The sequence below is a fragment of the Vicia villosa genome, unplaced genomic scaffold, assembly GCF_029867415.1.
Source record: "Vicia villosa cultivar HV-30 ecotype Madison, WI unplaced genomic scaffold, Vvil1.0 ctg.000236F_1_1_1, whole genome shotgun sequence".
NCBI lineage: Eukaryota > Viridiplantae > Streptophyta > Magnoliopsida > Fabales > Fabaceae > Vicia > Vicia villosa.
The window spans coordinates 323,398-347,615 of record NW_026705089.1 but is presented as its reverse complement, the minus strand read 5'-3'; the positions used below and the strand labels follow the sequence as shown (position 1 = coordinate 347,615).

General features: G+C 34.3%; 2 protein-coding genes across 3 annotated transcripts; one reads left to right on the top strand and one right to left on the bottom strand.

Moving 5' to 3' along the window:
- Positions 1 to 1,523: 1,523 nt before the first annotated feature.
- Positions 1,524 to 3,725, bottom strand: LOC131625739 (uncharacterized). 2 transcript variants are annotated; one of them, XM_058896578.1, is made up of 3 exons: positions 3,607 to 3,725; positions 2,978 to 3,292; positions 1,524 to 1,742 (listed from the first exon to the last, which is right to left on the bottom strand). In XM_058896578.1, the coding sequence occupies exons 2-3, from the start codon at positions 3,282 to 3,284 to the stop codon at positions 1,687 to 1,689; spliced, it is 363 nt and encodes a 120-aa protein (XP_058752561.1). In that variant the 5' UTR covers positions 3,285 to 3,292; positions 3,607 to 3,725; the 3' UTR covers positions 1,524 to 1,686. The 2 variants fall into 2 exon arrangements, with proteins under 2 accessions (XP_058752561.1, XP_058752562.1); XM_058896579.1 differs by having other exon boundaries at positions 3,603 to 3,713.
- A 13,100-nt stretch (positions 3,726 to 16,825) lies between these two features.
- LOC131625737 (putative F-box protein PP2-B12) lies at positions 16,826 to 19,141 on the top strand. Its single transcript, XM_058896577.1, has 3 exons — positions 16,826 to 17,249; positions 17,330 to 17,448; positions 18,526 to 19,141. The coding sequence occupies exons 1-3, from the start codon at positions 16,980 to 16,982 to the stop codon at positions 18,941 to 18,943; spliced, it is 807 nt and encodes a 268-aa protein (XP_058752560.1). The 5' UTR covers positions 16,826 to 16,979; the 3' UTR covers positions 18,944 to 19,141.
- The last annotated feature ends 5,077 nt before the right edge of the window (positions 19,142 to 24,218 follow it).

The following is a 24,218-nucleotide window of genomic DNA, read 5'->3' as shown; positions in this document are numbered from 1 at the left end:
AGCATTACAGAACTAGTGCATTTCACTCTTTTTTATCAAATTGAACAGTAACACAAGCATAAACACATATTACAAGCTTGATAACCGACAGAAGACATAATTAAAGAAATTGAGAATACAAAGGGCACTAATTAATTCCAAAAACCTCAAGGTACTTACTTGTATGCAGTCCTGTCAGCAGCAACAATACTATTTTTTCCTCCATCTTCTACAACCATGTTGCATAGTGTCATCCTTTCTTCCATCTACAATGCAACACTACATAAATCGTATACTTGCGATAAAATTAGCATAGAGAAAAAGAAAAACCTATGTATACATACAGTTAAACTTTCAACAGTGGTCCCAGTAATCTCCATTGTTTTGTATGTTGCACCCGACATAGATATTTCTCCAATGATCGAAAGGTTAATGGTAAATGTTTGCACATGGCAACACCAGCAAGAAAAAATAATAGTTACAGTGAATATTGTATAATATTATTCTTTTTCACATAATTTTGATTAGCCACATTTGATCCAAAAGGAAAAAAAAAACATGAGATAAAAATGTGGGTTCGAACCAACGCTGTAATATATCAAAATGTTTCATTATTTTACCATTTGAGTTAAAGTAGCTCAAAAACGAATTAATGGTCCAGTTATTAACGAACCTTTCAATTAAGTTGTAAATCAAGACACTAAACCGCAGCAGAGGGCAAGAAGTAGACTGTGATATTTGGTGATTTTGGTTGAAAACAGAGGATGTCAAGAACAAAATGGATGCTAAAACAAGTGTGATCATATGGTTACCTTTTCCATTGAATGAATGAAGCAGCCTATGGTCACAATCAACACGTCTTTCAACACCAATATTAAGATTACATACACTCAATCTTATGCATTCATCTCATGCATTCAAACTATTGATGATTGTAAGTCCAAAAACATACAATATGATTCTAAGTTAAATGTTTTAATTTAAAAACAAATTATGTTTTGCTTCGTCTATTTTTAATCTAACCAATATCCTACAAGTATTAATGCATCATCACATGTTTGGCTATTCTCCAAAATTGCCTTAAAATTACTATGATTTAATGTATATTTATTTTTTAAGAATATAATTTATATACATGCATCTAATAAAATAGCCATATAGATATTTTAAAATATATTTAAAAACAAATTTATAAAGTGACACTATAATATAATTTAATTCCATTGAATGCATCTGTTAAAAAAAACCCTTCTAAAAGTCGCAAGTAAGCTGAATAGAAGGACAGATAGTTACGAAACATGGCAACACTGTTAGTACAAACCATTTCTTTTGTTTCTCATAAATTTCTTCCACATCAAGTAATTCATATATAAATAAAAAATGACATGACCTAACAACTTTGTGCTCGTCGTGTCTTGCGTATTTGCACCAAGGCAAGTTTAATTAATGGGCTAATATTTGAAGACAGTGTCTTCTCAGCTAACAAATTTTATCTGTCTTTATCTGCTCTTCAAAATTGTTAGAAACATATGACATAACACTAATTAAAATTGTGTTTTTGTCATTTCTCCAACTCCAAGTTCTACATTTATTTGCCAATAAAACAAATTATGGTTACATGCTTCTGCTCTCTAAGAAAATATTTTATTAACAGCCATCCGACGCTAAAAACTTCTAAAATCCTGACAAGTGACAACATTGCAGATCTCAGATCATCATTTTGGTTGGAGCAGGTAAATTTGCATCTTTGCTCGCAGTATCTCCTGGAAAAACCACAAAAGCAGTAATTGAAGGTAAGAGAAACATGATGGCGCATACAATCCAATATGGTAGAAAATGAGGATTTTTCAATCAACTGATAAGTATAATACATCTCTAACTTGACTAACCAGCATCAGACCTTAACTACTGCTTTACATGATAGATATGTTATAATATTTTAAGCACAAAAACAAACATGTGAAAGAAATTCACACCAGCAGTTAAACTAAATGTGTCTAAGGCTGTGAGGTTGTAATATTGATCACTTCAGAGTTTAGAAGGGACTTTCTCTTACAGAGATAACTTACAGGATCGGAAGATATGGTGTTTAATTGTTGTCTGTTCAGTTTTTTCCTCCTTTTTTATCTTTAATAGATTGTATAGATATTTTGCCGATTATATTGTCATTCTCTTTCAAAAAATTAACATTTAACAGCTTGGTTAACTACTGTTTACCTCAAATCCCACTTTCTCCCTCTATTTCCTATTTCCCTTATCAGTGCATTTATCTCAACTGGAAAATTTCAGATGAAAAGGTAGTTGTGTAGGTAATAAGTTCACTAACAACAGCAAGACCTTATCAACATGACATGACCTTCATAACAATCAACATATATATGGCAGCTTAGACATCCTATGGCAAAATACAACAAAAATTACATCAAGGCACTTCTCAGCTGTTATAAGTGTTTTGTTTTTCCAAATTGGATTTTGACACTAAGACTATATTTTCCTAAATAATTACCATAACAGGGACGGTGAAACTAGGTTTCCTCTCATATAATTGATCAAATTTAAAGCAAATTGATTCTCATACGCATCGATTCCAACCACAGGATTGAAATAGAGGCATACAATTGCCTTCCAAATAACAAGATGGACAGCCCACCGAACAGCAAAGGAACTCACAGGAAACTTGTCTTCTTTGGATAAACAACTTCATTAAGCGCTTGTAACATAACTGTTTATCTTAGAAGTGCTTATCTATAAGTTATTTGCATAACAAAAGATAAAATAAAGTCAAAATGTTTTCAGATAAACTATAAGTTGTTTCATAAGTTATCCTACAGAACTTATATAAATAAGCTGAAACAGTCTCATGAGCTTATGCAACTAGATAACATCAAATAATTTAATCTAAACAAACACTATATGTCACAGAAAAATGATATTAACACTCACATTGCCTCATATAATTGGTTAATGCTATACGAAGAAAATAGATAAAATGAAATACCAAATGCAGAATGTTGAGGAGGAACGGCTTCTCCATAGATTGCTTGGAGTCTTTCCAGAGGAACCGGGGCCGAATCAGTTGCGGCTTCAGCGTAAAGCTGCTGTTTCCAATCCCAGAGAGTCTTTCTAATAGACTTATTGGATTTGGTTAGAGATTCCTTCTCAGCTTCTAAAGCTTCAACGGTATTTTGCTGATTCCAAGATCTCAGTCCGAGTAATGCAAAAGACGAAAACAAACCAACATTTATCACTGTATTGTTGTCTGAAGCTCTCTTAGCTATGTCAACCATTTTGTAAACAAACTCCATTTTCTACCCTGAAATCAAAAGGGACAATCCATTTCAACACAATCGTATAAAAAAACCCTAAAGGTAAGCAATTTCAACTTTAATTTTGAAAGGATTTGGTGATATACAAAAATAATCAACAAAGAGCATATTCTATCTACTTCTAACTCAATTTCATTTTCATGATTTTTGTAATCGAAATAACGTTAGATCTTAACCCTAATTTTTCATACTCGGACATAAACGGCGAACAGTTTTAGCCAATAAAGTTTAAAACCCATTTTTTTTAATGTAACTCTTAAAACTGAGACACAAGAGAATAAGAATAAGAACACTAACTTACAAGAAATGGCGGCAATCGCTGAAAAGAGTATGTTACACAGAGAGAAAGACTGGGAATTTTATTTTGGTTCAATATCACCGAATTATGTATCCTCAAACTCAAATCAGCATAAAATTATTAATTTATTGACTTAAATGTAATTTTGGTACCCTATTATCTGTTTTATTTGTGTCTTGGTGCCTCTATTTTAAAATCCAAAATTTTAGTCCCTATATTTTAGTTTTTTGAGAATTTTGGTCCCCTGCAAATTCGAAGGCAATTTTAAATGAAATGACGCTCGCATTGATGATGTGTCAATATCAGTTCAACAATGAAGTGTTCAAAAAAACTAATTTTATCTAAGATTTAGGTTGAATATGTCATCAATTTGAGTTTCATTTTATTAAAAATTGCCTTCGGATTTACACAGGGACCAAAATCCTCAAAAAAACTAAAATAAATGGACTAAAATTTTAGATTTTAAAATAGAGGGACCAAAACCAAAAAAAATAAAATAATAGGAGGACCAAAATTGCAATTAAACCTAATTTATTTTAGTAAAGTCTCTTAATGGTTATACCCTCTTTTATTCATGGCTTAACTAGAGTTTTACTCCTTCAATTTAATTCTTTATTTAGTATTGGTTCCATAAATAATTTATGTAATTTTTATGTCCTATAATTATATTTAGTTAGAATATACTTTTAAAATTTTAAATACTGTCTTAGGTTAATTTAGAGTTATCTCATGCGGATAAGTGAGAAGCGGGAAAGTGAGAAGCCCTCTATGTGGTGTTTGCGTAAAAATGATATTGGATCTTCTCAACCTTAGAATTGAGATAGTTATAGTAGCTCTTGTGCCTGGGTCTCTGGTTTTTAGAAAGTAACGGTCGCTTCCAAGAGAGTGTATGAATTGGGCAATTGATTTCCTATTATCTATAGGAGCATGGTTAGTTTTCCTCTTAATCTTTTTTTTCACCATTGTGAAACAGGGACATATCACTTTCCACATTCTCACGTTTTGTGCGAGTTATCTAAGAAACAAGCAACATATCTGAGGAATGGGTGTCTCATCCAAATGATGGACGCTCGAACTAATAAATGGGCGATCAGGAAGTCGTGTTGGACGATACATTACACCCATCCCCTCCCACGACGCCTCTTACGGTCCCTTTACATATATACCATTACACAGTCTCATAAGCACGAAGGCTTAGAAAGGACGCAATGATTTAGTCTTGTTTCTCCTCTCCTTGTCTTGATGAGACCCTCAAATAAAAGGCTAGCCCCTCGCATATAGGGTGAGTCCCTTATGTATGAGGCAAGTCTAACATATGTCTCAAGGTGTCAATGATGTGATTCATACGCCAACTGAGAAAGATCAAACCCTTGTCAGCTGAGGGGAATCAAACGTCAATTAAGGGAAAACAAACTTCATTTGAGAGAAAACATGTGTTGCATTGAATGCAGTCGATGATGATTTTCCTTGGGAAGCCAATTTTAGGGTTACTCCTTATGTGTGTCTTTGACGTGGGGAACCTTTCCCTTTTCTCGTAACTGCTGAGATGCCTAGTGTGACGGTAGTTTACCTCTACGACTGGACTTTTCCTCCCTCTAAAAATATTTTGAATTTCCTCTCTTAATCTTTTATGCACCATTTCCTTCCAAACTCGCATCCATATAGTTAAGAGCTCTTATAAGTGCAAAACACATTCATTTCACAAGTTCTTGATTGTGATTGCAGGTATGACTCTGTTCTTTATTCGCTCCCTCTATTCTTATTAGATTTTATAACGTTTAAGGAGTGGTTGCGCACTAAAATATTAAATTAGGCCTCTAGATCCGTGAGAACCCTGGTAGTTATGATAGTGACTTTATTGCTCTTCGTGTTCTTATTAAGAAGCGATGGCTAAAGAAATTGCTAAGCATTTCAACATTCAAGACTTACCGTCTCTATATTCTAATGAGGAGAATATCATTGTTTATCGGCAGAAAATCAGACTTTCCAATATCGAACATGAGGATGATGTTTTTTTGGAACCATGTTACGAGGGGAAGGGCCCTAAACTGGTTCTAAGTAGGATAGATGAATACTTGAGTGAGTTTATGGTTGAGAAAATCCTTGCTTCGAGGTCCATTATTCTTTACATTGTGTTATATTTTTCTTGTTACTTTTTTGTAGAAAAATTGTCTACAATTCCACTAGCTGAGAGGAAGGAGCGCCATGGTCAGGAAGAAGGCCAAACGCCAATTGAAGGATAACCCTAAGAGTCGCCCAAGCATCCTAATAACAATGGACAAAAAATGTCTGGCGAGGATCATACCTAGGGTGCTGCCTGCCCCCCTAAAATCCAAAAACAAGGAGAGGGTTCTTCACATGTTCCAAAAGATGGTTAGATAATAGCTGCTGAGAAAGATAGGGTTAAGGGGGATTCCTTGCCAGCAAAGGATAGTTATCACCTCAACCTTTTTTGGAGTGATCCTTCTGCAAATCAAATTAGATCAAATCATATCTAATCAAATGTTCAAATGCAATGCAAAAGGTTTTGACATCCAATCAAGCAAATCAGATATTATATTATCTCTTCAGCTTTGAAACAAATCTTAAGAGAATTCAATCTTCAATGTGCTACTTGATCCACAAAGCAAATCTTATGGTATAATAGAAACAGTTCTTCCATAAATAGAAACAACACAGGGTGCAATGTCGTAGCAACATGTCACGACATCTTGTCAACATCTTGTTGAACTTATTATTTTTACCAAAATGCAGCCAATAAGCAAAAACATAACATTAGGAATAAATACCCTTAAGAACCAGCAATCTATAGAGATGAAATAAGTTGTTACAATGTTAATTAAGGCAATCAAACGAACTAGAGATCACACTCTAATTCCTAGCATGTTTTTCTCGTATTATTTTCTATTTTATAAAATTTTCTCTTATTTTACTCTTTCGCAACAAAAACAAACTCTAAACCTTTCAATTACTTTTGTTTAACTTAATTAAGGCTCAAACCGTATATTATCACGTAGTCCTTGAGATTGACATTCTGGATTTCCCAATATTACGACATTGGCAGATTAGTACACTTGTTAATTTACCGACCACTCACCAGTTTTTGAAAATCTCTCTTGGATTACTTCCATTCGCTCATAATAGTTATACTTGATTATAAACCTTCAACACAACATCATAATTAAACCGATGCCTTTTCTAGTGAGTGTAAAATTAATCCATACATATTGGTTTATCAAACTTCATCTTCTTTGAAATTAAACAAGCACTTGGAAGACCATACATCTTTCTAAGTAAACAACAACACTTTGACCATCTTAACCTGTTTTATGTGCTTGCCTTGCTTAGTGAAATATAAAATTCAATATTGTTTGAGATATGTTACCAACAAACTATGAATAAAGGATGTTATCTTCGAATCAGTGTTCTAACACAGTAATGCTCCGACAGATGTTTGTATCTTATTATGTTGGTTTCAGAGCATTTGGTTCACGATGTCCCAATCTTGAAAAAAACCACCTTTGCTGTTTCCCAACTAATTCTACAGTGTCGCATATGCAGATTCAATTCAGTTAGTTGTTGTATTGCCAAGGTTTCTAACCTGATTGGTTCAGGCACAAGCAATATTCTCCTTCACCTGGTCCCAAATAGTACTCTTAACATATTTCAGGAAATCTAAATATCTCACGCACACTCTCCTAAAATGCATTACAAATTCGACATATAACTCTTTCGTGGAAGAATTTATTATTTTAGTCCATGCATCCATTATCTTTTCCAACACCACACAAGGTTTGACCACTTTTTCCATCTTCACCTTTGATTTGTTTGATGCCTACCATAGGTTTTAGTCGACTTCTCACATTTTTTGTTATATGATACTTACGAAGTAATGCATACGATGTAGGAAATATCGTTGCAACCGAATTCATTAGCGTCATGTCGCTATCAGTGATAGTTATATTTGGCATGTCTTCTTGGTCCTTCAACATAGTTTCACTCATTTCCCACACCCTTATAACATTTTTTTCAAACCCACAAATGCAAAACCGACTGAGAATGTCATCTCTGTAGAAATAACACCAACAATTTCCAAGAGTGAAAGTCTATACTTTTTTGTTTTGTATGTTGAATCAATTATGAAGACAACGAAATTTTTTTTGAACAACTTGAAGAAATTAGGATGAGTCCAAAATATATCTTAAGTTGTGACTTTATTCTCACAAACTTTGTACCTAGAAACATATATGTCATCCTCCAAAAGCTTCAACATTTGTTGCATTTTTTATCTTGAACCTTTTACTGTCTTATTGTTTTGGGCACGCACATTGTATACTTGTTTGATATTTGAAACATTTTAAGGTTTTTTCCATTTCAAAGTTACAAGTATTTTTTCGGCACCGTCATGTTTAATGTCTTGTTCGAAACAAGTTCCCTCTCCTCTGGAATAAGGCGACATACAATGGAATAACAAACTAGCTTGTCACTCAAGACATGATTATGTATAACAGAAACCACATCAAATTTCCATGTATCAATCGCCTTGCGACATCCGTACAATGCAAACAGACACTCATATTTTCTCGATCTAGTGTCATCAAATTTCAACTTCCTAATCAGTGGTTGGTACGTGCTACTTCTTTCACATCTCATTGTTACAAATGTATGTCTTCTATAAGAACCATTGTTAGACCTTCCGATTATAATGCCAAATTCGAATTTCCCAGCCTTCATGCAGATCCCTTGTAACATATGTTCACGAATAATAAACACTTGTTTATTTGTAAATTATTCATGGACATCTACCTCAACAACAACCGGTCCAGCACCCGGTTTAATACCATCATTCACTTCATCTAGTTTAACATCATTATTCACTTCATCCGATTTAACATCCATATTCATAGTAGCTTTGAGAAATATATCTGGGTGTACCATATCTAATACCAAAAATAACAGAAAAACAAATTTAAAATTCAAAGTTTCAGGCACATCCGGAGATTCATATCCAAAACAAATGAACTAAGCCTGGAGATGCATATCCAGATTCAACGTTCATATCTTCAGCTCAAAAAACTCATTAATGCTATGAATGAGGAATGAAATGAATGAACTTTACCTTAAATTTCAGGGGGTTTTCCTCTATTTGATGTGTTAAAATACAAGAATGATGTTTTGGTGTTGAAAAATTGATTGAGAATGAAAGAATATTTTTAAGGATTTTGAAGGTAATCTCACTTTTATCATGAAGGAGAAGAACATATAAGGTGGTGTTTTATCCGATTTCCCGCTTGACATTTTTGGATATGCATCTCTAAAAACATCACTAAATTGTTAAATAAACCAGCTCAAGGAATAAAAACACTGTAAATGAATACATGGGGTGTTACGAAGATGCATCTTCGGATACACCCCAAATAATATACGGGGATGCATCTCTGGACCAGAATTTGACAAAAATGGGGTGTGTGGCTGAATCATGAAAGTTAGTGTAGTTTTAGGTGTGTCCGAAGATCTATCTCCAACCAAACACATAAAATACATTTTTTGATTTTCAAAGATATGGGGAAGACCTTATAGGGGATGAGTATTTTCGTAATTTTTGTTGTTGATAAAAGCAAACTCAATGAGATTCATTCAACACATGATGTTCAATACAAGGAGGAATCATATGGATAACACTACGTCTAGACCAAGAATTGGCCACCTTCGCAAGGGAATGGGCAACCGAATTCGCTTGACGTCTAATAAACTTCACCTCAAAGTTGGAAAAAACATGAGATAAACTTTTAATAGACATAATAATCAAACTAAACTCAGATCCACCCTTGTGATTAGAGTGGATGGCTTGAACCACTTGTTGAGAATCACTTTCAAAAATAATATTGTCAAGGTGCAAGGCTATAGCTCCTTCAATAGCTTCTTTAAGGGTGGAAGCCTCTGCTTCAAGGATGGAGAGGTTACCAATATCCCAAGCTACACCTACAATAATGAAATTACCCCTTTTATCACGAACACACCATCCCCTATTAGTAGTCCCCAAATGATTATTAAACCCCGCGTTCACATTGCACTTTAACCATCCTTCTGTTGGCGGATTTCAACTTGTGATATTATGATGAGTATTCTCTCTCCCCTGATTTCTTTGTGCTGTAAGCCAATTATGCCAATTATGAAACGCAATCATACCCAGTTTGGTTGCTTCCTCTTTCTCATTATGCCAAATAAAATCGTTTCTATTCTTCCAAATCACATCCATCATAACTGCAAATCTATTGCTAACTGTCCTATCCTCCGATCTACATATGTCAATAATTAGAGACTTTACATCACTAAATGTATGTAAACGGGGTTCTAGAAGATATGGCAAACCTGCTTCCCTCCAACACTAAATAGTCGTATCACAACCAAAGAACACATGCAAATCATCTTCATTATTATTCCCGCAAAGGGGAAGTTACAGTCACCACCCTTGAAGTCTACTAAAATGACACTGATATCCCTTCTAATTTTAAAATATACACTAACCTCATTTGAGGTCTATTAAAATGACATTGACACTCCTCTAATTTTTAGTGGCATCCAAAATTCATAGATATAAATGGCATTTATCTATGATTTTTTATCTGTCAGTAAACATTTCATTTGTAAATATAATCTCACATAAGGTTAATGCATATTTTTAAATTAAAGGGGGGCGTGTCATTTTGATTGACCTCAAATAATGTGATTTATTTTTCCCTAAATATAAATAGGGTTAATAGTCATTTATTCTCTTTAATATAGGCGGATTTTAATTTACCCCTATAAGAAAAAGTTTGACCACCCTCTTGAAATGTTAAAATTTTAAGTCTTTTATCCCAGGTGAAAAAATTACCCCTATAACATATATTTTTTTTATTTATCCTCTTGGTTTTTACACGCTTAGGGTTACCCAAAACTACATGAATAATTCATTTTTTTTAAATGAGATAAATCAAAATCCGTCTATATTGTAGAGGTAAATTACTATTAACGCATATAAATATAAAGTTGCACGACAAAGAAGAGATACGTCAAACCTGTGCATTCCGAAAGTTTTCTTTCATACAAAACTAGTAACAAACCCGTGCATACGCACGGGTTCTAGTCTGATACGCGCATTTGTTTACATAATCTATTTATTTCAAATAAAAAATAAAAAATATTTATATCAATAATAGATTTTTTTCCTTATACAAATGATATCATTTACAAAAATATTTAGATTAATAGTAAATTTTTGTATATAAAAATATTTAAATCAATGATAGATTTTTTTCCCGTATACAATATTTAAATCAAAAATTTTTGGATCATAAATACCATTTTTTTCGTATATAAAAATATTTAGATCAATAATATATTTTTTTCCGTATACAAATATTTTTATGTTTAGGTTTCGTATACAAAAATATATGGATTAATAGTAAATTTTCGTATATAAAATATTTAAATCAATGTTAGATTTTTTCCCGTATACAATTTTTGAATCAAAATTTTTTGTATCATAAATACCATTTTTGTATATAAAAATATTTAGATCAATAATAGATTTTTTTCCCGTATACAAATATTATTTATGTTTAGGTATCATTTACAAAAATATATGGATCAATAGTAAATTTTCGTATATAAAAATATTTAGATCAATAATAATTTTTTTTCCCGTATACCATTTTTGAATCAATTTTTTTTATCATAAATATCAATTTTCGTATATAAAAATATTTAAATCAATAATAGATTTTTTTTAGTATACAAATCTTATTTTTGTTTAGGTATTGTTTACAAAAATATTTAAATCAATAGTAAATTTCCCTTATTTTGACATCATTTATAAAAATATTTAAATCAGTAGTACATTTTTTCTCGTATACTAATAAAAAATTGATTTAGTAAACTTGTTACCATTTATAATAATTATTTATATAATGAAACTACATAAAAATACAAAATAGTTATTTATCTAATTGCATAAACTATTTTAACAACAGAATATAAAATAAATTAAAATTGCTTTTGCTAACTATCTCTCTCCTCTCAAATCTCTTTTTATTTCATCTTCATCATGATTGATAACCCATAATCTCTCATGCCACATTCTGAAATTCGAGAAGCAAAAAAAAAAAAAACTTGTATGATCAAATAAAAATAACATAAGCATGAACAAATAAGATTTGGCTGCAAAAATGAGAATAGCATAACAAACTCATCAACATGTTAAACTCAATCCATTTATTTTCAACATTTTAGGTTACTTAAAAAACAAAAACAAAAACCAATACTACAACAACTAAAACCATAAACTCAGTTAATCAAAAACAAATAGAATTGGTAGTAAACCCAAAAACATTACTCCATATAGAAAGGGCCTCAGGATGTTTTTTTTTTGAAACAGCAAAAGCATTATATTAACAATCACTATGGCATGAGGCGTGCCACTGCGCCTTACAAAGAAAACATTGACAAACATAATAGCTTAATGTAGCCAGTGAGCAGTTTACCACCATACCACACCAGTACAGAATAAATCCTCAATCTAAATACAAAATTAATCCACTGCCTAAACAAACCTCAGAACTTGATAGTATCACCCCAACTACAATTCAAATAGTATGAGCTTACTCCTGCTACATAAGGCAGCAGACTGCCAAACACCAACATCCTAGTAAATTCAGAAAATTCAAGAGAATCAGCTAATGAGATACACTGCCAGCACAACATTACCGACTCCAAGACGACTCGAAATAACAATGACACTTATGCAGCCACTAACTTATGCAGCCAATAACAATGATTCTGAGCGCCTAATTGCAGCATATAACCGAACGGCGAAACACCACCAACAGCAGCACTCCACCTCTCTTACCCGCCGAGATGAATGGGGCGGGCTAGACGGACACAACAACATCGATCACCCAAAGGAAACATCCTTGCCTCTGCCCTGAAGACAGAACATTATCCACAGTTGCAAACCGATCACCCGAGACACATCCTCACCTGAATTAGACTCAGACAAGTCAAGATTCGCTGCCACTCCCCAAAAGTTTGATCTCATGACTTTGATATTCCTAAACAGGGCCTGGGATCTGCGTTCCATTGAGCTATATTTAGTTTTACGTCAATAAATTTTGTGGACAGCCATCTCCTTGCATATTCTTTAGCGTCCTCGAATAACTTTCCCGAATCTAACTCAGTGTTACGAAACAGTTTGTCGTTCCTGGCTTTCCAGATACTCCATACACATGCGAACCAGACCATGCTGACTTTAGATGACACTTCCCTACCTCCTCCACCCAGTCCTTCAAAATGGGAAAAGTGAACCAATCCTTCTCTGTGCAGAGCAGTATCTGTCCTAATCCATTTGCAAACATTCTGCCACAAACCTGCAAAAAACGGGCACTCGAAAAATAGGTGTGAGACAGATTCTAAACCCCCACATTCACCAACACAGTTGAGCGAACTGCTTCCAATTACACCCCTTCTAAAGAGATTATCCTTAGTAGCTATTTTGTTTTGAAATAATCTCCACACAAAGCATGACACTTTCAACGGAATCGAATTATGCCAAGCTTTACTCCACGTGGGGCTAGAGGGATTAGTAACACTCGAAAGCAAGTCCCTATACACCTCTTTAACAGAGAAGAAGCTTGAATTTTCCCACTCTCTTATTTCTATTCCTCGAATGTCCTTCCACCACTGTGACCCTCCTCTCCACTCTATTTCACTAAGATCCTCTAATCTACCATACCTACAAGTCAATGCGCTGTACCACAAACCATTTCTTTCTGATTTAATTTTCCACATCCATTTACCTAGGAGAGCCTTGTTGAAAATATTGAGATTTCTCACACCCAATCCCCCTTCTTCTAACGGCCTACACACCTTATCCCAGTGGACCCAATTAATTTTCCTTTCATTCTCACTCCCACCCCATAAAAATTGCTTGAAAATAGAATTGAGCTTTGAGATAATACCTGTCGGAGCTTTGAAGAAAGAGAGAAAGTATACCGGAAGCGCATATAGGACTGATTTTAGGATAACCACTCGACCGCCAATCGATAAATGAAAGTTTCTCCATTTAGAAAGCCTCGATCTAACAGCTTCTACCACTGGCTGCCAAGTTACTAATCTCTTTGGATTAGCTCCGATTGGGAGACCGAGGTAATTGAATGGAATTGAACCCAATTTACAATTCATGATATTTGCTGCTACCTCCATCCACCTTTGCTGGATGTTTATCCCCACTAGGATGCTCTTGTTAAAATTCACTTTGAGACCTGACATAACTTCATACAGCAGTAGACTAGCCTTAATTAGACGAATGTTTGACCAACTTTTTTCTCCAATTATAAGCGTGTCGTCTGCGTATTGAAGGTGGGAGAATCGTGCCTCTCCGTTCTCGAACTTGAACCCGGTAAATTTACCACTTTCCACTGCTTTTTTCATCAGCATGTTGAAACCTTCAGCCGCTATTAGAAATAAAAAAGGTGACATAGGGTCTCCTTGTCTTAAACCTCGCTCCATTTTAACTTCATTGGTCGGACTACCATTAACGAGCACGGACACTGTTGACGATTTTAAACATTCTAATATCCACCTCCTCCACTTATCATGAAATCCCATCTTTAACATCACATATTCGAGGAAGTTCCAATCCACCGAGTCGTAGGCTTTCTCAAAGTCAACCTTGAACATCAACACTTCTTTCTTCCTTTTCTTTGCTTCGTCCACGATTTCGTTAGCGATAAGGATCCCGTCCAGGATCTGCCTACCGGAAATGAATGCAGACTGAGGCTCCGAAATCACCGTACTAATAACTTTTTTAAATCTGTTGGACAGGACTTTAGAGATCACCTTATAAATACACCCTATCAAAGAGATTGGCCTATAATCTGAGACTTGCATCGGATTTCTCTTCTTTGGTATTAATACAATGAATGAGCTATTGGCACCCTTCACCACCTTTCCGTTCTCATGGAATTCAATCATAACCCTCATGAAGTCCTGCTTAATTTCTTCCCAGAATTCTTTCAGAAAGCCAAAGTTCACTCCGTCCGGTCCTGGGCTTTTGTCACTATCGCATTCCCACACTGCTCTTCGAATTTCCTCTTCCGAGAATTCTCGCACCAAGTCAATATTCTGCCCAGCACCAATTCTTTTGAATTCCATATTATCCGGGATCACTCTAACACCACGAGCTGAGTAGAGACGTTTGAAGTGCTCAAAGATCTCATTTTTTATTTCCTTTGCGTCCGTTATCCTTCTTCCATTCACGGACAGGCTCAAGATTTCGTTGTCTTTCCTTCTCTTGTTTATGCATCTGTGGAAATACTTAGTGTTAGCATCCCCGTCCTTCAACCATCTTGAACGGGCCTTTTGCCACTGAATTTTACAATTTAGACTTGAAAGATCATGTAGTTTTCTTGCAGTGTCTCTCTTAATTCCCAATTCCTCCTCTGATAGGGCTGCGCTTTCACCCTTAATCTCCATTTGGTTTAGCTTTTCCTTTACCTCGAGAATTCTTTTCTCCAAATTTTGAGTATGATTCTTGTGCCATTCTCTGAGCCTTGCCTTGATTCTTTTGAGCTTTTCTTTTAAGACAAACATCCCCCATCCCGCCACTTTTATGTCGCGCCAACTTTCGGTAACGAATTTATGATACCCTTGAACATCCTTCCAGCATTTCAGCATACGAAAAGGTTTCGGACCCCAATCTTGTACTGAATCGCAAAGCATGATAGGGCAATGATCAGATAACCCCTTATCTAGGCACCATTGAGTGCTTTTCGACCAGATTGACATCCATTTGTCTGAGTTAAGGAATCTATCCAGTCGACTCATGACTGCGCCCCCGGGTCTGGCCCAGGTGAACCTTCTGCCGTGCAGCGGGAGATCCACCAGCTCTGCTTCTGATATAAAGTTATCAAATTCTTCTATCTCATCCCTTCGAATATTTCCACTGCCCCCTTTTCTTTCAGAAGTTTCTCTTATAGAGTTGAAGTCCCCCATTATGCAGATACTTTTTCCTTGCTTCCTTTCTATTCTCGATGCTAGATCCTCCCACAGAGTTGCTTTACTCAGGATGTGGTTCAGGAAGTGACAATTCCATTTTGCTGAAAGTGACACGGTTTGCAATATTATAGAAAGGGTTTGTGTTAAACTATTTCAACTTGTGGACAAAAACATGTATAACTCTCTTCACACTTTTATAGTAAAGGTAGGACAAAATATTTGTAATATTTGAAATTTGGTGGACAAAAGAACGCTTTAGCATTTGACAAGTGGGCGGTTTAGCTTTGTTACTTTTTGAAATTTGTTATTTAAAATAAAAATACATATTTGGTCACAATTGTGTACTTTGATATAGGCTCTGTTTGGTAAGACATGTTTTCAAGTTTATAGCTTATATTTTATAAGTTCATATGATATTTTAGACCCATTTGATAACGGTCTTTTCATCACGAGCTTATAGCTGATTTTAATAGCTTATAGCTTATTTTCTATACGCTATTTCAAATAGCGTTTTAGCTTATGTCTTATAGCTTATTATTTTTTCTTCCTTTTTTATCCTTATTATTTTTATTAAAATCCATTTTAACCATTATAACTTATTTTAATTTAAAAAAATAATTATATATTAAATATCTTTTATGTAATTTTACATTTATAAGTTAATTGAACCGCTAATTTTACCAAACACTTCAATGAACTTATAAGTTATCAGTCTCAATCATCCGCTATAAGCTATAAGTCATCAGTAATCAGCCATCAGTCATAAGCTATAAGCTATCAGTTAGCTTATCAGTCAACCGCTATTTTTACCAAACATACTTAGGTATCATTTACAAAAGGACGTTTTATATCTATCAATAGTAAATTGTTATCCTACTTTAACTACAAAAATCAAAAGCCATTGCAATTTAAAACAAATTAAAGTTACCACCATTAAATTGTAACAAAAAGTACAATTTAATTTAAAAAAAAAAAGTAAATTTTAGACACAATTTGCACCTAAATCAAATCAATGAGGTGGAAGATGAAGAAAAAAAGAAAAAAAAAATTAGATTGTTCAGCGCCGTTAATTTTCTTATATTGAAAAAAAAATTAAAATTTGGTTTTTCAGAGCTATAAAAATACTTTCGTAATTGTAGTATTTCAAAAATAAATGAAATGTATTGAGAAGCAAAAATATTAAAATCTTTTGTTGTACCACCTACCTAATTCAACCTCAGTTAGTGTTTGTGCTTTGTCTCCATGAATAAATTGGGGCGACGCTTTTTTTTCGTCTTGCAGCAGCTATAACTAAATCCATTCTATTCTTCTTCGCACAAAAAAAAAAAAAAAAAGCAAAAATGACACAGTTTGAAGAATTGCCTGAAGGATGCATCGCCACCATACTCTCTCGTACTACTCCCATTGACGCCTGCAGACTCTCCGTCGTTTCAAATACTTTCCGATCTGCTTCCGATTCCGACGCTGTCTGGAATCAATTTCTTCCTTCCGATTCTCAATTCATGGACTCTATCATCTCTAATTCTCCTCCACTTGCCAACGTTCCTTCCAAAAAGGCTCTCTACTTAGCTCTATCTGATCGCCCTATCATCGTCGACAATGGTCTAAAGGTATTGTTTCTCCCCAATTTCTTGAATGTTAGGGTTTATCATGTTGAGTGTGTAGTAATTAAACTGAATTGATAACGCAGAGCTTTCAATTGGATAGAAAGAGTGGGAAAATATGTTACATGCTCGCGGCTAGATCTTTATCCATCGCTTGGGTTGATGATGGGCGCTATTGGGAGTGGATTTCTATGCCTAACTCCAGGTTAGATTAGCTCTTGAGTTTTGTATTTCTTTTCATTACTTTTTTTGTGTTATTTGTGTTAATATTACTAGCGCTGTTCATGATATAGTTAGAAAATTGAATCGAACCAAACCATTGTAAAAATATACTCTAAGTCTCTAACTAAACAACAGTTTCAATTTACTAAGAATCGAACCGAACCAATATCATTGGTTTGATATACCATTTTAAAATTCCAAACTGTTAGAAGATAATTTTCCCAAACCGAACCGTCTATTAAAGAACCGACTTGTTAAACTATTTTTTTATTAAAGTATTTTTCATTTTCAGTTTTGATTCGGTTTGGGTTCAGTTCAATTTTGCTTATTTGCTATCATATTTTCATCTGCCCGTTGGTAAATCTTCTAAACCAAGTAAGTAAAGAATGATTGACCAGAATCTACCAATGGGGAGTTCTATGTCACATCATATATCAAAATCCGTAGCTACTTCCTCAGGTTCAAACTCAAATATAAAACACATTCTGTCAAAGCAATGCTTGTACAAGTTTCTGTTTCTCAGTATCACTTCCAGTGTTGTCAAATATAGCCCGTGGTGGATTTTTTGACAACCACTATGACCAATTTGTGAAAGAAGGCGATGCCGGCGCCCCCCCCCCCCCCCCCCCCCCCCCCCCCCCCCCCCGGTTGATAACACTTCTCCACTGCTAAGTATTGATGCTCTTCACTCATTTATCGCTTGCATCCAACTTCAACTTAAAGCACCAAGATCCTTCATCTGTAATGATGGAGTTATTGCTTCATCTACTTAGTTTCTTTTTTTGATCTTAATTGCTGCAACAACTTATCCTATAAATTTTTCAATGCATCATTTTACCAAAATTTTAAAATTTCTGCCCGATTTAGTTGTTACTTTACAATTAAAGATGCAGTTCCTATTTAAACCTTTGTATTACTACACATGTTCCTGATGAATTGACTTTGCATGATTTGTTTTTAGTTCCTACATTCAAGTTTAATTTGATTTCTAACCTTCGACACCAACTGATACTTTCAGCTTTTCTCCACTTCCTCTACTCTAATCGCAACTTTTGGACAGGTTCCGCAAAGTCGCAAAGCTTCACATTGTATGTTGGCTTGATATTCGTGGGATGATAAACATGCGTGACTTGTCCCCAAATACTCAATACGCGGCTTATCTTGTGTTCAACTTGATTAATGCCTCAGGATTTCATAATCCAAATTCTCCGGTGGAAATATCAGTTGATGTCGAAGGTGGCTGCAGGAGTACTAAAAATGTCTATTTGGATCCGACTGTGGAAGATAGGTCTCACAACAGAGAAGTAGGATTGCAACAAACTAGTGTGAGAAATGATGGGTGGTTGGAGATTGAGATTGGAGAGTTTTTCAATCCAGGCCTAGAAGATGAAGAAGTTCAGATGAATGTTAAAGAGACAAATGATTATAGTTCGAAGATGGGTCTCTTTGTTGAAGGAATAGAGGTTAGGCCTAAGTAAGACCATTAAGCAACATGAACTATGCAAGGGGTCTTGCATTTTGGGATACGCATATAGTTTTGTTTCAAGTATTGTTGCTTCACACAGTTCATTACTGGTAGTTTAATTATGGTTGTTAATATATTGGAATTACTATGAACTATTACTGTATAATTTATTGTGACGCAATACCTATTTGATGCCATTTATTGTTTTTAATAGTATGAATAAATCATAATCAAAATATAAATATAGTACAAAAAATAAAGAGAGTCAATTTAAATAATTAAAAATCATAGAGAAGGAGGTTTTTTTTGTTTGTGTTTTTTTATGAATTATGAATGAAAATGTATATGGTCATATGTCAACTTACCATAAGGACACAGACACATGTTAAGAAAGAAAATTATAAATGAATAGTGTGTTAAAAAGAAATATATATATATATATATATATATATATATATATATATATATATATATATATATATATATATATATATATATATATATATATATATATATATTAATTAGAATAAAAGCAATGTCTCTTAAAAGTTTAGGGTTGAATAAACATAAAACTGTGAGTCTCTTTTGAAAATAGTTAAATTTATTAAAGTATAGAACACTACTAACTACACCCCTTTAATAAGAATAATAATTCTACAACAAGACTAATCTTTTTTTTTTGGTCTAGTGGGTTTCTTATCGATACTTATAGACCCATTAAAATTTTTGTCCTTAAGGTTTAAACTTGAAGTGACATCTGTCAGCCAAGGAATGATAGTTGTGATGGGATAATCTTTTAAATATGTTTTTGTCTTTATAAATATTTTAAAATTTATTTTTAGTCGAAGTGATGATGTTGATCGAAGTGCAGAAATATCTAACGAAGAGCTGAAACAGGTAGAAATTCCTATTGAGGTGGAGCAAGTTGATACTGAATTGCATATCCTAGATGAAGTCGAAGAAGTAGAAGATGTTGCGTAAGTTGGGAAAACTGTCGATGACTACCTATTGTGAAGAGATAAGTCGAGAAGAGTCATCAACCCACCTCAGAGACTTGGGTATGCGGATCTTATAGCTTATGCCTTAATCTTTGCAAGTGAGGTTCTAGTCAAAGAACCTAGAGACTATAAGGAAGTTATGAAGAGTTTAGATAAGACTGAATGGCTGAAGGCCATGAATGATGAGATGAAATCTCTTCATGATAATCACACTTGGGATTTGATTAAGAAACCTCAATAGGAATCTCTACCTGTTCCAACAGGTTTCTTGATCAGTTTCCAAGTGTGATTATCATGAAGAGATTTCATCTCATCATTCATGGCCTTCATCCATTCAGTCTTATCTAGACTCCTCATAACTTCCTTATAGTTTCTAGGTTCTTCGTCTAGAACCTCACTTGCAGAGATTAAGGCATAAGCTATAAGGTCCGCATACCCAAGTCTCTGAGGTGGCTTGATGACTCTTCTCGACCTATCTCTTGACAATAGGTAGTCATCGACAGTTTCCTCAACTTCCTTAGCATCTTCTACTTCTTCTTCGACTTCATCTGGAATATGCAATTCAGCATCAACATGCTCCACCTCAATAGAAATCTCTACCTGTTCCAACTCTTCGTCAAATTTTCTGCACTTCGACCAACATCATCACAACTAATAAAATGACATATTTGAGTTTCTTTTATTCCAAGAAACTTTTTAAAACATTCTAAACATATCTGCAAAATAATCATTCAAAAATATACATTGATTTAACACTAGGGACTAAAACTACGTGCATAATAATTTTGTAAGGACCAAAACATGTCTTTTTTTTATAGGGACAAAAAACAAAATTTAATATTTTATAGCGACTAAAAACATATTTAACCCTTTTTTGAATGAAATATTGTATTGCTTGGGGGTTAATTTTTGGACCAATCAACTATATATCTAAGAACAAATAATATAGATGTATTGCCAAATTTACTCTTTTGTTAAAATAAAATTACACTATGCAAGATCCATTATTGTAATTAACAAATTAACACATGACAAAAATAATGAGACTAAACTTCTCCCGATTATAGAGGCAATATAATGACACTTGCCTTTGTGTTTTTCACTTTCTTTACTGCAGCTTTCTTTACCTTTTCCATTGACTCCAGCCTAAATTGTCTTTTAGGAAATTGTCTTTTCTTTGGAATTTCTTCCCTAGTCCTCTTATCATCTTTGAAATAGTCATATAGTCGTCCTTTCTTGATAAGTCCTTTGATTGCGTCCTTGAGTTGAATGCAATAGTTGGTATTGTGGTTATAGCTTTTATGGAAACAATAGAATTTTGATCTATTATTTTAGAAGGATTCTCTGACTGTATACTGGTTTCTTATCCTAACTTCCTTAAATTATGTGTTAGCGCACTCTATAAGGATCCTTTTGCATGAAGTGTTTAATGGGGGTGTAGTAGTTAAATTTCGAGCGAGGTCTTCTCTCGTGCTTTTCTCTAGATTTATCATATTATTTTTCTATCATTTGGCTCAATCCGCGGATACGTAGTCCTCGACCTCCTCCATCAACAAACATTTCTCCTCATGCTTTACGTAGGGTTGAGCTCTACTTGGTAGTTCTTTCAGACTATGGGATTCTTTGCGGCCTATTTTTCTTTGAATGTGCTTCAGGTTAGAGTTCTTTTTCGAAGATCCACCACTTGAGAATTTCATCTGTTCCTCTAATAACTACCGCTACCTTGGTGAGTCAATCAATATATGTGTGTAGAGTTTCTTTCTTGCCTTGATTCACTCTGTTGAGGGAAACCATACTTACTTGTAGTCTTTTTCTAGAAGTAAAATGGATCGTACAAGTTTCGTAGAACTCAGACCATGGATTTATGCTTCCACCGGGCAAGGATTTGTATGAGTCTTGAGCGAATGTTGTCAAAGTAAGTTTGAACAGTTTGCAGTTTAATTCTTTGCCCGATGGTAATAGTCTAGACGCCCGTCTACATGTTTAACATGCTATTTGAGGTCTCAGTTATCGTTGTAATCATGTAGTTTTGTGGTTTTTTCTAGGGATCATGGAATCTTTCCATGTAAGATGCAAGCTCTCAGAGGATTATTTTTCTTAGGTAGAGCTGAAGTGGCTTCTTTCTTCCCTTCCTTTCTTGCTGATATACAGGCTTTTAGAGGTGTGTGGTTGCCCTTTTTCCATTCAAAATCAGGAAAATGCATGGAATGCTTGTGTTCCCGACATATTGTAGACTTCTGGAGCTCCTCTCGATCCTTCTCAAGTCTCATGAATTTCTATGAAGATGCTTCTTGGGTGGTGTGGTTCTTTAGTGTGACATTTTTTAGCCTCTCTTCTATTCGAGCGAGTTTATCCATGATGGATTAGGAGTTTTGTAGTTGGATCATTCAAAACATTCCACTTAACAACTTATGAGTTGCTTTCGTCTTAAATTGGCTTCCAAGAGCTGGAACACAGGGAGTGTTTTGCATCTAGTAACTACTGGAGGTGTATCTGGTCTGATGGAACTTCCGTCTATGTAGAATTGTGGGGAATTCACTGTGCTGGGGGAGGTTGATAAGTTCCTTGGATGGTCTGTGACTACATATGGTTTAGATGTGGAGCAAGAGAAGTAGACATAGGGCGGGTTCTTGTAGTGCCAGTGGAAGCTTCGACATGTCGTAGAGCGGAGGAATTGGTAAGTATTTATGGCGCCATTACCTGATGATCATGGTAAGACGAATTCAATGGCAAATTTAGTGAGATTGACTTGGAAATGTAGATATATGCTCTGGTTGGAGTAAATCTAGACTTGAAAATGTAGCGTGATGCCTTGCACTTCGGACAATGATTATAGTTTACTTACTCTTTTCTGTATAATATGCAATCATTAGGGCATGCATGTATCTTTTCATATTCCAAACCCATCGGACAAAATATTTTCTTCGCCTTGTAATATCGACTTGGTAGTACATACCTTCTGGAAGCATTTGTGTTAATAATTTAAGGAATTCGGTAAAACTTTTGTCAGTCCACCCGTTAATTGCCTTCAGATTAAACAATTTTAACACGACTGACAAACGTGTAAAATTTGTGCATCCCGGTTACAAAGGTTTATCCTTGTCCTTGCATAAACTATCATACGCATGTGCCATCTTAAACAAATCTTGTCCAATATCACACATCATGTCTTCCAGACGATCATCCATTTCTACACTAACATTATCTCTTTGGGACACATTTGACTTTCCTATTACTTCACCGTGCCATATCCATTGTGTATAACTTTGACAAATCCCTTCACAAATTAGATGATCCATGATTTCTTTCTTACTAAGTTTTGGTTCTTGATTTGCACAACGAACACATGGACAGAGAAAAAGCGTATGGTGACTATCTTCAGCATTACTTTTAGGAGGAGGAAGATCTTTTTTAGCATTACTTTCAGCAAACTGTAGAAATTTCATCACTCCATGCTCGTACTCAACATTTAATCAATTAGCTCTTATACAACTACAATTCATACCTATGTTTCAAAAGTAATGCATACAGATTTAAATTATTATGACGCCTACAATTGACATTAAATATTTTTCCAAAAGGCGGATCCAGACATTATTTCTAATGAAATTATTTCATGTTTAGCTTTAGTACTCATTTATTCCACTAGATAGGAATATATCTTCGCATAGAAAACTCAAGTCACAAGATATCCAACATTATAATGTTATCATCAACAATTTCAACAATTAAAGTTATGAACATGCTATTTTAATATCAAAAGGTAAGGATAACTTAATTTTTTTGTTGAAGCAAGTATACCTTGTTATCTCATTCTCTGATATATCCTTTAGCTTCCAAAATTCGAGTAAGGCCTTTCCACCACAATATATCAGTTGTTACAAATTTTTAAAACTGCATATGGCCATCATATAGCAAGTGTTAACATGGAAAATAATCCAAAATCCATTGCCAAGAATATTAAAAAAAATAAATAAACACAAGTTTACCGCTTAAGAACACAACAAGTTTTATATCAAACTTCACTTATTCTTACACTTCTAAATATGGTATTTGACTAAGATAAACAAAACTAACATATGCATAACTCATACATAGTAAGGCAACCAGAGAGTTGTTTCTATGATATAATTAATTTATAGTTCACAAAGTGATTGACTTAAGTGCTTCTATTCAAGCTTAATCTATTAAAAGTACCAACAAAACCCAACCAAACCAAACTCAACCACCAACCTCCCACATCAACCTTTGTAAACAAAAACTGTATCCCAAATATTGAAACACTTAGCA